The sequence below is a fragment of the Phallusia mammillata genome, chromosome 7, assembly GCF_965637545.1.
Source record: "Phallusia mammillata chromosome 7, kaPhaMamm4.hap1.1, whole genome shotgun sequence".
Taxonomy (NCBI): domain Eukaryota; kingdom Metazoa; phylum Chordata; class Ascidiacea; order Phlebobranchia; family Ascidiidae; genus Phallusia; species Phallusia mammillata.
In genome coordinates this window covers 1,377,605-1,392,521 of record NC_137258.1, presented here as the reverse complement: position 1 = coordinate 1,392,521, position 14,917 = coordinate 1,377,605, and the positions used below count along the sequence as shown (strand labels likewise).

The 14,917-nt window shown below is 37.7% G+C and overlaps 2 protein-coding genes across 2 annotated transcripts; one reads left to right on the top strand and one right to left on the bottom strand.

Annotated features, from left to right (window-relative positions):
• Positions 1-31: 31 nt before the first annotated feature.
• LOC145238425 (asparaginyl-tRNA synthetase-like) lies at positions 32-6,170 on the top strand. Its single transcript, XM_080101582.1, has 9 exons — positions 32-226; positions 328-437; positions 803-923; positions 1,229-1,369; positions 2,128-2,427; positions 2,669-2,823; positions 3,222-3,423; positions 3,754-4,035; positions 5,760-6,170. Exons 1-8 carry the CDS (start codon positions 95-97, stop codon positions 4,021-4,023), a joined length of 1,431 nt encoding a protein of 476 aa, XP_079957708.1. The 5' UTR covers positions 32-94; the 3' UTR covers positions 4,024-4,035; positions 5,760-6,170.
• On the bottom strand, positions 4,878-13,591 carry LOC145238426 (BTB/POZ domain-containing protein KCTD8-like). The gene is made up of 4 exons (XM_080101583.1): positions 13,021-13,591; positions 12,443-12,564; positions 8,768-8,936; positions 4,878-5,992 (listed from the first exon to the last, which is right to left on the bottom strand). The coding sequence occupies exons 1-4, from the start codon at positions 13,432-13,434 to the stop codon at positions 5,747-5,749; spliced, it is 951 nt and encodes a 316-aa protein (XP_079957709.1). The 5' UTR covers positions 13,435-13,591; the 3' UTR covers positions 4,878-5,746.
• Between the last annotated feature and the right edge of the window lie 1,326 nt (positions 13,592-14,917).

Sequence of the window (14,917 nt, the reverse complement as noted above, 5' to 3'; positions counted from 1 at the left end):
AAGTGTCTGCGTACGTTTCACTTGACTTTATCAAGTGTTTTCACATATCAATTTGTAGGTTTTATGGCGTCGGAGTAGACAAAATAACATAAGAATGTCTAGTTTAATGTTTGTAAAGAAACATGCGTTTTATTGTGCGAGAAATTTCCGTTCTCAAAGTTACAAGAAAGTTAGAATTAAAGACATACTCAAGGGGCGAAAAAACAACGAATCTGCTGACGTACAGGTACTTGTAATTAATATTTTTCATCTGTGTTAGTTTAGAAACTGTAGTGTGTGTAGGTAGTGTAACTAAATTGTTAAGAATAAAATTTGGTTTGATTTTAGGGATGGACTCGATCTGTAAGGAAAATGAAAAACCATGTATTTGTTGATATCAATGATGGATCTACTGCACAAAATATTCAACTTGTCATGAGTAAAGATTTGTTTGACAGGTTTGTAAATTACAAATACTGCAATGTTTTCTTCTAATTACTGAAATTTTATGTGTTTCTTTGCATTTAAATACACTTGAAGTATTTATTTAATTGCAAAATTTAGTTGTAACTTGACAAGACCATAATATAGGCTATTGCTGCTAGGCATAATGTATAACCAAGTGTTGCTCATCCAGCAGTTTTTTTGTAAACAATCAACATTTCGACGTCCTATACAAGATGCCTTCATCAGGATAATGACATATCTTGCAGGACAAATTTCTTATAAAGCAACAAAATGCAAAACACACACAAAAAACAAGACCCTATTTTATAGTAACCTTTACAACATTCTTATTTTCATTATGACTTCCTGATTTTAGGAGGGTGCAGTTTGGTACATCAATTAGTGTAAGGGGAAAAATACAACAGTCAATCCAGAATGAAAAAAACAAATACGAAATTTTATGTGATGATTTGGATGTGCTTGGTACATATGCTGAGGTATTGAGTTACTTTATGACTTTATTTTTTATGATCATAAGGTTTGTTATAACGTGATCAATATTAATATTGATTAAAAATATACAAATATTAATTAAAACGGTTACACCACCTGCGTATGTTATTATGTTAAAATGCAATCTGATATTTCTACTTAATCATATCACCTGCCAAATAGACTTTTATCAACAAAATTTGTGTCCACAAAATTTCTGCGTAGTAATTGACTAGTTATACTTTAATGGCCCAATCTTTGCATTAGGTTTTGCTATTCGAAATAATAAATCAGATTTCTGGAACTACAGGATGCACCTTTAAAAAAGAATGCAAGCTATGACATGCAGCATTTACGATCACTGTTGCATCTTCGAATGAGGCATTACAAAATGGCTGGAGTTTTACGAGCTCGCAATTGTGTGGAGATGGCTATGCATAAGTTCTTTCAGGTAAGTTGTTACTTGTATTTGTATGTGACCTGTGGTAGTAAATACTGCATGATATCATGTGTTATTACATGGTAAGTAGTTTCAATGGATACAAATATATACTTTGGAATAACTATAATTTTGCGGACTTTTGAAAGCAGTGATGGTTATTCAGGTGGGGTGAGGGTTTTGGGTCTCATTTACCCTTGTTGGGGCTCGTCGCATTCCACACACTATGCGGTAACATGTGGTATTTAGTACCACTCTAGTTGACCATGTCAAGCAAAGTTGAAGCTTTTACAACTTTGATCCCTCAAGCAGCTGTACTACTTGTATGTTTTATGAATTGTTTGATGTGAACCTTTTCCAATTGCTGAGTGGTTTTTCTTTACTATGAACATGGTTAGATGAACTTTCAACTTTGATAAAAAAGCTGTGTGCCGAATTGGCTGAAAAAAATTCTTGAAAACATTCAACCGGCTTTTAGCATCAAAGCAAATAGTAGAAGAACAAATGTCGTTTGATGCTTTCTGCACATCTTAAATCAGACAAGAAGTAATAATTTGGACTGTATAAACTTTTCACTGTGTGATTTTCTGATTCTTTATCATCTGCACAAAATATTGTTTTTGTGCTTGTGGTTTGATGGTTTGCATGACATATTGGGGAGTCAAACAAGACTTCCTGCAATACATACAAAACTTTGAAATATTTACTTCAGCACAAACATTTGACCAGACATGATTGCATTGTTAGCACTTACTGAAATATCTTATTAGGAGAAAGGCTTTCTGCATATTCATACCCCTATACTGACCTCGAGTGACTGCGAAACTGGAGGAAATGTCTTCTCAGTCCAGCCTGACCAAATCGACGAGCAAGAATCATCTGATTCATCTGAGGATTTCTTCGGAGCACCAGCTTTTCTTTCAGTATCAGGGCAACTGCATCTTGAGGCTTGTGCAATGGGAATGGGTGATGTGTACACCCTTAGCCCAGCTTTTCGATCTGAGAAGTCACACACACGAAAGCATTTGAATGAGTTTAGAATGCTGGAAGCAGAGTTGGCACATTCCAAGGTAAGAGAATAAGAGAATAGAAATCACCAACTGACATACTTTCTTGCAAGCTTTGAGTTTCTGGGCAAAACGAGCTATTTTCTTAAACAGCTGTAGCAAAATTTGCATAAATTCGGTGCAAGTGCACCACTAATGAAGAACTTGAATAATTTGAAAATTAGATAGGAGTTGCTATAACAGCTTATTTTTTAAGTGTAAGTGGGATTGCATTTCCCCATATTAAATTGATTTGTGTTTTTAGGATCTGGCAGACATGGTGAATTTGATGGAAAGCAGTGTTAAATACTTGCTTCAAGAACTACTTCTAAATTGTTCGCTGGATCTTGCTACGATAGAGAAAGACTCTCCTGGCCATTTATCAAAGCTTGAAAAAGTTGCAAGCAAACAGTATGTGATGTAAGTATGTCATTTATGTCCGTTGTCAAAGTTGTTGTAAATATAGAGGTCACTTGCTTTTGTAACATTTCTGACCATTTTAAAAAGGAACAAATCCTTTCACTTATAACCACAAATTTTTAATCATACAAATTGTTTAATGTCGATTCTTCTTAACAAATATATTACTTGAGAATGCAGTTTTAATTGTTTGTTGTGATCTGTGTAATGCCCAAGGAACGAAATTGGTGACTTTTTACTCATCAGCTTTTCTTAAGTCTCTTGCTCAGAAAAACACAAGTGGCTGAGATGGGATTAGAACCTGTAACCTTGTGAGCTCTTGCGCTAAAGACTCATCATGGCGTTTTCAGGATTTCAAGTTTAACACTAAATATGTTTTGCGTGAAAATATGTTTTAGAATGAGCTACACCGAAGCAATTGAATTGTTGGAAAAACACCAAAAACATTTGCAAACTGCATCACCAAGTTGGGGAGAAGATTTGAACTCAGATCACGAAACTTTTCTCGTCCAACATTGCGACTCGACTCCTGTTTTTATCGTGGATTTTCCAAGTGGTTCGAAGCCGTTTTACATGCCAGTGAACTCGGATGGAAAAACGGTACGTTAAATTATTTTCTTCCTTCGGGTTAATAGAGCAGGGCTTCTCAAACTGTGGGTGGGCACCCAAATTGGGGTATGGAAATATGATTTTGGGGTCGCGGAGCATCATGCGTGAATATGTCGTTGTCACAATAAATGGTATATGTGCGTAAATTTATTGTTTAAGCTTCATTCACGTATATAGGCTATATACCCATCAAGGGGTCACGTAGAATTTCCTTTTTTTGAAATTGGGTCGCAAAACAAGAAAGTCTGAAAAGCACTGTAACAGAGTGTTCGCGTGAAAACTTTGTGATTTTTATTCGTTCCTTAAACTTTTAAACTTTAGGTGGCAGCAGTCGACCTCATCTTCCCGGAGGTTGGTGAATTGTGCGGAGGAAGTTTACGCGAGAGTGACCTTGACAAGCTCACTTCAAGGTTAACCGCCCTCGGTCTGTTGCCTGCCTACGAGTGGTACCTGGATCTCCGTCGCTATGGCAACACGCCGCACGCCGGTTACGGAATGGGGTTCGACCGCTTTGTGACCTTTGCCCTCGACATCCGTAACATCCGGGACGCTGTGCCTTTTCCGCGATACAAAAACTCATGCGTTTTGTGACGTCACGAAAAGGTTTGCTTTATTTTTTAGCAGAATTTTTTACGACAGTTCAAAAAATTGAAATTTTTGCTATTTGCGAAAATTATGTTTCGTTCGGCCAAAGACAACAGCGGTTGTAACAAATTCTGAGATTTTTCAACCTACTAGATAAAAACAATCGCTATATAGTTTGACTATACGATTTTAAAGTGGCTCTAATGCAGAAAAAACATGCCAATCAACTCTACCACCAGGTATAGCATGCCTCTCGTTCTGTTTTTGAAATGAACTCTGTATATCAAACACTGAACTTTAAATTTTATGAATGCATGACTCGCATCCTGCTCAAAACAGCCTGTGTCTTGACATCACACCCACTCCTCTGACAGTGACCTTTATTCAACCCCTTTGCGATGAGAAAGCTCGACTGTGCAAAAGTTAGGAGGCTTATACTTTCTTAACTACAGGTATTCGTTTCCTGGCCCCCAAGCAAAAGATGATTGATTTTTTGGCATTAAGTTGGAGATAATTGAATTCACTCAGGAAATTTGCCCTTTTCATCTTAATGTCAGGAATTTTCTGTCACTTTTAAATGTCTGCTGTAAGCTTAGCTACCTCAACACATGTATGAAAATTCACAATGCCCGTAAAGGACCAAAGCCTGTAGGACTAAATTACAGATAATAGCGACACATTGTAGGTCTAACACCGAAGTAACTGACAAATTCAACCCACCAGAAATTTAGTCAAAAACATCATTGAACAAAACAAGTGCAAAATTAATTGGTAACCATGACAACCAACCTAATAGTTTAAGTTAATTAAACATGTGGGGAAAATGCAGCATTGCGAATAACTGTGTTCTGCAAGGAGGCTTAAACTGCAGCATTTGTATTTCTGTGCAATTCGACATTAACGGCGCACATACCTACATACAAAAAGTGTACGGGTAAATTACGTATAACAAGAAAGTTTTACAGAAACACTTACGGTCGCCCTGACAACACTGCACGCAACAAAATTGAAACAAATGCACAGAACGTAAAGAAATATATGTACAATAATATGTAGAACTGGAAACATGTGTACGAAGCGAGGAAAACTGATTAGCAACACATGCACTTAGTGTTTTGCGTATTAGCTGGTTGTAAAATCTGTATGGATAAAATCATAGAATGGCAAAGCGTGGTGCAAATGGCGTGCAGAACATAAGCATGTGTAATATAAACCCATAATACAAAACAACAAACAGCAAGGGGGTGTTTTGGGGTTATGTCTTCGCCCTGATTGTTCGATCAGCAAATAGATCGTAATTTTGGGGCCTGGCAAGCAATGTGGTTGTGTACAAGCAACGCAAGTCACAAACAGTTCGCAACTTTTATGTTGTGGGACCAGGAAAAACCCAACCACGTCACTCAAAGTTGTTGGCAAGCCCAAACAATAAAGTACAAGCCCCAAACCCGGCTCTAACCCAAAACGTCATTAAGTTGCGGCATAAAATATGCCAAGTGCGATGTCGAAGGGTGCAAGCAAATTAAGCTGTGGTCAGTTAGTCATCGGTCAGATTTGAAGCCACAACGAATAGCTCTACTAGTTCGTTTGCCCAAAGATAAACAACAAAACCAGTTGTAAGATTTTTGTCTAGCACATGTTGGTTGTAAATGACAAGGAATTATCACGCAAATGTGTCCATTTCTGGTCTTAAATTGTAAGGTTGTCGGTTATTTGCTTTTTCGATGATTATCTATTCATCCCAGGGTGCCCGGTAGAAGACGTACTCTACATAAGTGGTCCATTGTTTGTATTCTTTCGCCTGTGCCGGCAGAGTCTTGGATCCACTGGAGCACGATGTACTGAGGATGAACCCTCTGCTTGCCAATGTTTCGAATGCGTGCTCCAGGTAATTGTGCTTGAGATAATACCTGCTGGTGTAACCGTCAGATGGGTAGCGGTCTGGATCTCGACTGTCGTTCAAGTCATCACGAAAAACCTGTTAATATAACATACTTTATTGTTTGAAAACTAGAACGCAAAGCCACGGACGCATTGATCACTGCAATCATTTATGCAATGTCATAAACCATTTCACTATAGTGTATGCATGGTTATATATATGATTCGTCTAAAATAAATCACAGCTTTGGTATAAAAGCGGTGTGTTACTTAAAGCATTTGTATTTTGTGGCTATTATTAACTTACATAAAAATGATAAGGTAGAGATCTAAGAAGATTTTTAAGAAAACATGATAATCTGGTGTACATCGCCAAATTTGCTACTTTAATAAATGTATGTGATCTGTAAAATCAACCAATCCCATTTTTTGCCAAAGTATGGTGTGTGCATTCTAGGTTTGTATAATTTCAACCTGGTAAATTACAGGCTGAATATTAAATATTTAATTCAGAATTACATATAGCCTACTTGAACTAAATCCTTGAGTTTACATTACACATAAGCAAGCTAATCGTCATTGACCGATTACGCCAGAGCGTATACTAAGGTTCATTGAGGGTTGCACTGCATTTGTGACTGTATGAATGCGTTGTCTATTATTTTAAACCTGTGTGACTTTTTAGGAAGGCTACTGGTTTATTACAGAAAACGTATTGTACAGATAGCGAATCGCGGCCTTGGAGTGTAACAGTTCATGGTTCAGTATGTTATCATTTTCTACTGTTTCTATGTAATGTGACCACGACTTTTATGTCAAGGCGAAAGTAGAGCTCCTTAAGTTGACGTTACCACATACATCTGTTTTGTAGAATTTTGTGCCCCAAATGAACTTGGTCATACAACACATCTCCCGTTTGTGAGCGAAAATGGCTTTTTATCCAAAAATTAAATACTGCATAAGTTGGTGGAAGGGATAGTAGGCTACATAAGGTTCTGGTATTAACAGTCCGAAGTGACATTTGTTATGTTTAGAAAAACCGTGTCAATTCGATTTATAGGACTTGTATCAATTGTAACAGCAATGCGCGAAAACATAACTGGGCCCGTGGCGTGTAACTTTAGATAGAAATTCTATATTTCTCAACGTCACCTACTGCAAACTCATCGGATCTACCATGCATTTTTTCTCCTTGCATTTTGATTCAATTTTAGCATTGATTAGTTGCGCAACAAGCTTCCCGCAGACAAATTGAATGTTTCTGAAGTTTTGTGTCCCTAATATTGATGGACAAGTGTTTTATTGATCTGGCTTATCGGTGGTCAGCTGTGTGGCCAATCTGCTTCGATTTACATTCGTTGAAGCGCGAAGTATCGATCCAGCAAACAACTGGCACCGAACCAGTGTGAAAATTTGGGCCCATGGAAATGCATCACACACCCTTGTGAACTGTGACAGAAGACAGCAATATGTCACAAAATTGCGTGTGCATCCCAACGCAATGCTCTTCACTGAAACACTGATGTTGTGCATAAAACGATGTGTGACCACATCGTGTACATCTAATGTTGCTCACAGTGATCTTTTTAAGTGTTTTCAGGGTCTTCATGTAAGCCCAAAAACATCAAAATCTATGCTGCACATAAACTGGTGTGTGGTAACAGCGTACACATCTAATGATACACGCACAGTGGCCTTTGGTGTACCCAGGGAGCTTGTGTATATCCTCAAGTACGTAAAAATATATGCTACACATCAACTGGTGTGTGGCCACAGCGTGCACATCTAATATTGCTCACATTGTTCTCGGGGTGCTTGACACATTCAAAATCATTTTTGAAAGTAACATGGCGTACAGCACCGAAGCGTTTTGATATACACCATCACACAGTCCTGTTGCACGCTTACCACATCGTCAATTGATGCATGGCTCTTGTTTTGACAGTGATTAGTAAGAGAGGAAGACGGTACGGCCTGTTCCGTGGTGAAACAATAGGGCTATAACCGTTTGTTTTCCTACTAGCTTGGTTTGTATAAGTGATGTTGTTATTGTTGTCCATCAGACATTTACATCTACACCAAGACTTCGTAACATGGGCAATGGCGCCTGCCCTCTGGCGTACTGTGAAATTTGGTGGGCACAGTACACACTTTCAGTCATACAATGCAGTAGATTAGTTTTTTTGGGCGAAATAGTTTTATACCGTATGTAATAAAAGTCAGTGGTGGGATTCAGCCGGTTCGCACCGGTTCTATAGAACCGTCTTACGAAGTTTTATGAGATCAGCGAACCGGTTAGCATTACTGGTTACGGTCAATGAACTTTTTGTAACAGAACCGGCTGAAAAATATGACTTTTGTAATAGAAACGGCTGACAAAACCTTGAATCCCACCACTGAATAAAGTGTACGGCTATGGCTCAAGAGCAGTGGTTCTCAAACTGTTTTATTGTCGGGGCCAAATGGTATTTTTTTAAGTGTGTAGAGAGCCGCAAAAAAACGAAATCTTGAGAAAATCACTAAAGATTATTACTTTGAAAGCTAAAATAGCAATGTTTGGTGGTTTTCTGAGGTCTGGTGCGAGCCGCAAAATAAGTAGTTGGGAGCCGCATGCGGCCCCAAAAACCGAGTTTGAGAACCACTGCTCAAGAGTGAAACGATTGATAATTACCCAAACGAAACAAATGATTGATTTTTAGTTGTTTCATCATTCAAATAGTCCCATGTCTTCCTTCTTATTGTCATGAACAATTAGGGTTGTTTTCAAACAATTACATTCTTAACACTATCAGATTCAAAACTGTTTCTGCATATTTAAACAAACTTGCACTGAAAAACAGAAAGTATAAGAAGAATAAATGTAACCTCTAACCTCTTTTGCAATATCGGACCGGCCGGACACTGTAATTCTGGTGATTCGACGAAACTTCTCCAATGATGTTGAATCTCTTGTCGCGCTATATGAGCTCCGGTACCCGATGGTAATGTAAAAGGGTCGGTTTTGTGATAAAGATCCTGTGCTCATAACTCTGTCTAACGACCTGGAATAAATTCATCAACATAATTTAGAGTCGCAACAGTCTAAGTTATGAGTTAGCCGAGTATAGAAAAATGTGTGTACTTGTTTGTAGAGCTCTTCTGGCCAATGTACATTGATATATATGCCTGGCACATGTGTGTACTTGAGCCAAAAACTTAAGTGATATTGCTGCAAAACCCACTAGAATCTAGTCCAGGGGTCGGCAACCTTTTAAGCGACGCGTTCCAATTTACTTGTTATTTTCATGTGTTAATGACTTCGCGTGCCAACTTACAAACAAAAAGCAGACATATGTGTGCGTGTAGACCAGTGGTTCCAAACCTGGGGTCCGTGAGATGGTTTCAGGGGGTCCGTGGAGGCACATATGTTTTCTATCATTAACCAACAGAAAATATTTTAAGTTTCTTAACAGTTTTTACAATCCTGCATATGGTGGCACCCTGTTTATCACACCTTAATTGGGAGACGGGCATGCGAGCGTTTTTTGCACAATGTGCTCGAAAATGTGCAGGTCAAAATGAGCGCACATTGACCGCTACAATACAGAAACTTCATTGAAATTAAAGGACTGCGAGGGTGGATTAAAATGCCTAAAATCCATAACAAGGTATGCAACAAACGTCAAACATAAAAAGACGGAAAATTACGTTGGGGGTCCCCCGATTTATAAAATTTATAAAAGGGGTCCGTGACTACAAAAAGGTTGGGAACCACTGGTGTAGACTGAATTGTAAGACTATCGAATGATAAAGAAACAGGTAACAAACAATGCAAATGTTTAAATCAAGCTTAGCAGATCTACTTTAATATAAACACGCAATCGTTTGGCGTGCTATGAAAAATCACTCGAGTGCCAAGATTTGGCAAGCGTGTCATCTATTCGGTTGAACTAAACTGATCCCTGAGTCGGAAAAATGTAATAAAAATTCCAACTTAATTTCAGTAAAATAAGTGAAGCAGGCAGCTAGACGGTGGGCGCATTGTGTGATCACAGTTAACGCTAGGTTTTTCGTTTTTAGGCATTTAATATATTTAGGCATTCAGTATACGAAATACAGAGAAACCTATTTGAAAAAAATAAGGTTAAAGTAATGTGAAATATCCAAACAATGTTTTGATGACTGAGAATGGAAAGCATTTTCCAAGTTACGAAATGCGTCAATGAATTCAATGGAATATATATATTTCGCCTAATGGCATCATCAGTTCCTTATTCAAATGATGAGTACATATCAACTACGCTGCTCTAGGCAACATGATGCAGAAAATTGATTGACCTGCGAGTATGTTACTTTGTTGCTAGAATGGGAAACTGATTTGGGAAAGTGTCGCCAAAATCGTAAATCGATATTTTGCAGGAAGGTCGTTGCTACAAACAGCCATCGATTGCCACAAAAACGGTGCTGATAGGCTTAAAAAGAGATTTAGCCTGGATATCTTAGACTCGGCGCTTGCTAAGAATTTCATGGAACGAACATAGGCCTATATAGACTTTGATACAAGTTTGAATGACCAGCAGTGACATTTTATCGGAAAAAAAGTAATGTTGTTTTTGTTTCGACGTTTCACGGATTGATAATGAAGTAAAACCTGTTACGTGTTCAAAAACATGTAAACTGAGTTGGTTGTATAAAAATGCAGAGCAATCGTATCTTTTCAAAACAAATTGCATTTAATTGGGATCGCTGTTAAGTTTCTCAAGTTATGAGTTAACCTTTTATTAGTCAAGCGATTTTATTTGCGGACACATATTTGATGTGTTTAGGCATGTCATCAAGAATCTTTAAAATCGCAGAAAAACGACCCACAAAAAGTAGCCTAATTGGCACTCAGGCAATAGATGACTTGAGCACACCATCAACGCTTGGTAGGTGAACTTCCAGTTATGTTTCAACAGCTGCGATCTTGATGAATAAAACGGAAAAGTAAAACCTTGGCACATTTCAATCACTTGTCATCTAAATATGGAATTTGGAAAGGGCACAAAATGCTAGTTAGCTATTATAAAACGCGCAAATGCTAATTTATTTATTTCGTTGCATAACTGTCGGTTATTAGCCTCCCTACACCAAGACTGGAAAGGCTATAAAAAATTGTAAATATTTTAGGAAACAAATTAATCGATAGTGTTTTTAAGCGATCTTAGAAATATTACGTGACCTAAATTACATGCTTTATTCCATAGAAAAATATTGTAGTTTGTGCAAAACGTTTTAAAATTTGAGGTTTAGGTTGCTCGTTGTTTTTCTGCTATTCTCGGAACCTACAATTCCGAAATTTTGCGTCGTTTTTCTTTTACAAAATTACAGCCACTTTCAGTACTAATTACCAAATAACTGGAAAACCAGATGCGCTTAAATCATTTGGCGTTTGCATGTGATGTAAGTCACAAGTGAATTGTATTTACCAAACTGCTTCAACAGCTCACACCGTTGCATCACAGCTAGCAATGCAAGTTAAGTGGCTCCTAATTTACGACACAACATGCTGGGACACAGGAAACCCTTACGACTGTCCATCATCAATTTGTATGATTTATTTATGGCTAGGTGTGATTTTACAGGTAATTGAGTAAATGCACCGAAACCGGTCTGTAATTACAATCTGCCGTTCACAGCAGTTCATTCTCAAACGTTTCCATGCTCCTCAAGTAATAATTTACAAGCATGAAACTATATGCGCTTGGTGTTAAAAACGATCAGAAACCCGATGAAGGTATACCTCTATAGAGTATACTATAGTTGCTAAAGTATTTGTAAAGGGGAACCAAATTGCGCTGCTTGCTGCTTGCTGCTTTCTTGAAAGAACAGTCAGTGTAAATTCTTACAATAGTAAAATTCAAGAATGTTAACCCTAAAAAAATCAACATTGCAACTGTTATAACATTGATTTGGGCAAACCAGGGTGTTTTGCAAAGCCCATAATGGCTATTATTGAAAGTGGGTGGATAGCACCGAAGGAGTTAGCATTGTCCTCTTTCTGTGCAGCAATGGCTCTTAACCTCAACTTTTGAGCCTGTTTACTTCCTCCAAAAAACGATTGTCGAAACTGTCTTATATTTACAATACCTAAATCAATAACTAGAGGGGTACGCTATAGGGCACATGAATCTTTTCCCTTTTTTAAACCGTTGTAAGGCATTGATATCATTTTTTGCCCTCCCTCACCTGGTTTCATAACTTTAATCAAAATGAAAATACATTACAATGTGATAATGAAATTACATTGCAATGTGATAATTGCCTATCGCTAATATTGTTGAAAAGAGTGCGTGTTGAGTTTCAATTTGTGGTAAACAGCGAACTCATTGAAGTAACTTTTGTCTTGCATTATATGCTTTAACATATGCGAGTGTACAACAATTCCTTTGCCATTTTTGTGTTTGTTTTATTACACACCGACTTAGTTGTTTGTGAATGCAACTTATTATTTGAAATTTAAACATGTCTGTTTAAAATCCGTGTTGTGTAACATTGAAAACATCATAAGATGGAAAATCAATCAAACCTGCTGGGCGAGTCTGTCTCGTTTCTCGATATTGGGGAAGGTCCCTGGTAGATTCGGGGGTAAAAAGGGGGCTGTCCCTGGGACCCAGTGGATCGAATTTGTGCTTGATCGCTGTTCCCAGTCTGGGTGAAATTAAATATAGATTAATATTAAACAGAAGTTGTTTGATCGCTTACATTGGTGGTCGGCAACCACCGGTCCGTTAGGGATTCGTTACCGGGCCGCATAAAACTTGCTCAAGGTTCACATTGAATCAAAGTTGTAATAACTAATTAGTTTTCAGTGCTGAACATTTGTGGTTTTAAAAGGCCGGTCCGTAATAAAAAATTCAGTTTCATACCGGTCCGCAGTGAATAACAGGTTCTTGACCCCTAGCTTAAATAATAAAACTTTTAAAAATGTATTATTGTAACTTTTTGTCATATAACAATTTTGTAACTCTTTTTGCGTTGAACAAAGTGTTTTCCCGAAACTAAAGTAAGTTCGTATCGAAACTGTTTTTACATCATTGATTCAAATATTAAAATCCAAAAGTTAATTTACTTGTATAATTGGTGCGAAAAACGTTTTATACCCACCACGAAATTTTTCCTTGCTTCAATCTTTTTCAAAATCGATGCCAGTTCATCAAGGCCGAAAAACTCAGCCTCACTACGTAAGCGATGACGCTCAATGACGTCAGGGCATATCTTTTGCAGCCAGTCGGAAATAGCGATACCACCTGCGCCTTTTCTCAGGTATTCGAGAATTAATCGGAAAGTGACGCCATCACGATCAATAAACATGCGTTTGTTTGCGTCACAAATGAATGGAATTCCGTCTGACGTTGCACTCTCGCCGGAAATGAACGCGCGAACACCGGCCGCCATCTTGGATTTAGGTAGAACACACGTCAGAGTTTTTGCTGACGTGCTGTAGATTGTGCCGCCCACGTTAAGCTCGACAATTTGGTTTTCTTCGCTCGCCATCTTCGTAATGAAACCTTCGTGCATGTAAATCGTGCTCCGATGCTGGTTTTGTGTTTATTGATTTTCCGTCTGCCGCGATATATCGGAAAGCAGCATGCAAGAGCAAAGGCTTCTTAAAAGGAGTAAAAAATTCAACGAAATATTGAAATATTTGTCTCAAAACCTTCAAATAGTTACAAGTATTTATGTGGTTAGGCTTAAAATATATATTTATGTGATTGTTTAACGAGACTGATATTGTCTAAAATGCGATTGTTGGTTGTGAATTGAAATACATATCGCCTCGTTGTTTAAATAGGTCGAAAACACTTGCCGCTTAAGGCTTTTCCTGTTATGAATTATAAAACAGCTTTTCGTACATAGCAGTCTATAGCAACGTTTTTCCATCATTAAAGTGATTTTTTAATCAATTTGCATGTGATTTCTCCGCAATGATCTACTTCAAATTTAAACGGCCTAAAAGAAATTATAATCCTTGTCCCTTTTTTAAAACTTAGCTTAAATAAAATTTACTTTATCTTTACAAAGCAAGTTGTTGCTGCCAGACATAAACAACTTTATCTATACACTGAAATGAATGTAATCCTCTATGCAACATTTAAACTGTTTCAAGATGCACAGAAAACGTGCCTGCATCAATTTTAGACTTGTCTAAAACGTAGTTCTTTGAAACTCACTGATGAATTCGAACCTTAGGCTTTTCAACATCTGGCTTAAGAGAACTATGCAGCCTAAGCATCGCACAAAAGCCGATCGTATGTGAAACGGATGTGCGTAGAAGAGGTCTTCATTTGCCTTTTACCCTTTTGCTCTAACTTGCACGCGTCCTGGCTATAAGGTGGAAATGAGAGTGCACACGACACAACGCACTCGCGTTGTTCTGCTTTACTGAATGGCTGCTCATTTAATGCATAGCGTCTTTTTTCTACGAAAACCTACGAAGACATTGCTGATATGCTTGCACCTCTGAAACTCGTTTATAGGCTCAATAGGTCCGTGTGACAATGTTAGTATACTAACCTATAGGTCGATGGGTGCAAACATTTTAAAATTCCTTAAAAAAATTTAATCATAAACATTACTGCCAAGGTAGTGGTGTATATAGAATACATCGTGTAGACGTTTCGACAATCTCTGTTGTCATCATCAGTACATGTTTTCAATCAAGCTGAATATCCTTAAAAAATATTCATTATAACTCACGCTCTTTTTACAGCCTTTTTGTTCCTAATATTTTTCTTTCTTATGTGCCATACAGATTTGCAGAAATGCAGAACATAATGCGCAGCAGTCGTAATTGGCTTCATGAACGTTGGAAAGCACTGTTAAAGACTAAAACACTGTTGTCTAAAATGCATTTGTAAAGTAGAGAGACACACCTTCTAATACTAAACCACTAATTACTCATTACTTTAGGGAACATTTCATTAGCTGGTCGATTTAGGGTCTGATAATAGTCTGCAATGGTGAACATGGTGATGAACTAGGACTAGGGCGAAGGTCAAGT

What these genes read in the sequence shown, in the direction of transcription:
- LOC145238425 (XM_080101582.1), top strand. Translation starts at nt 95, where the DNA reads ATGTCTAGTTTAATGTTTGTAAAGAAACATGCGTTTTATTGTGCGAGA. An exon ending in AGTAAAGATTTGTTTGACAG is followed by an intron (nt 438 to 802) that starts GTTTGTAAATTA and finishes TCCTGATTTTAG; the next exon opens with GAGGGTGCAGTTTGGTACAT. An exon ending in GCAAGCAAACAGTATGTGAT is followed by an intron (nt 2,824 to 3,221) that starts GTAAGTATGTCA and finishes AATATGTTTTAG; the next exon opens with AATGAGCTACACCGAAGCAA.
- LOC145238426 (XM_080101583.1), bottom strand. Translation starts at nt 13,434, where the DNA reads ATGCACGAAGGTTTCATTACGAAGATGGCGAGCGAAGAAAACCAAATT. An exon ending in AAGCAAGGAAAAATTTCGTG is followed by an intron (nt 12,565 to 13,020) that starts GTGGGTATAAAA and finishes AATTTCACCCAG; the next exon opens with ACTGGGAACAGCGATCAAGC. An exon ending in GAGACAGACTCGCCCAGCAG is followed by an intron (nt 8,937 to 12,442) that starts GTTTGATTGATT and finishes AATTTATTCCAG; the next exon opens with GTCGTTAGACAGAGTTATGA.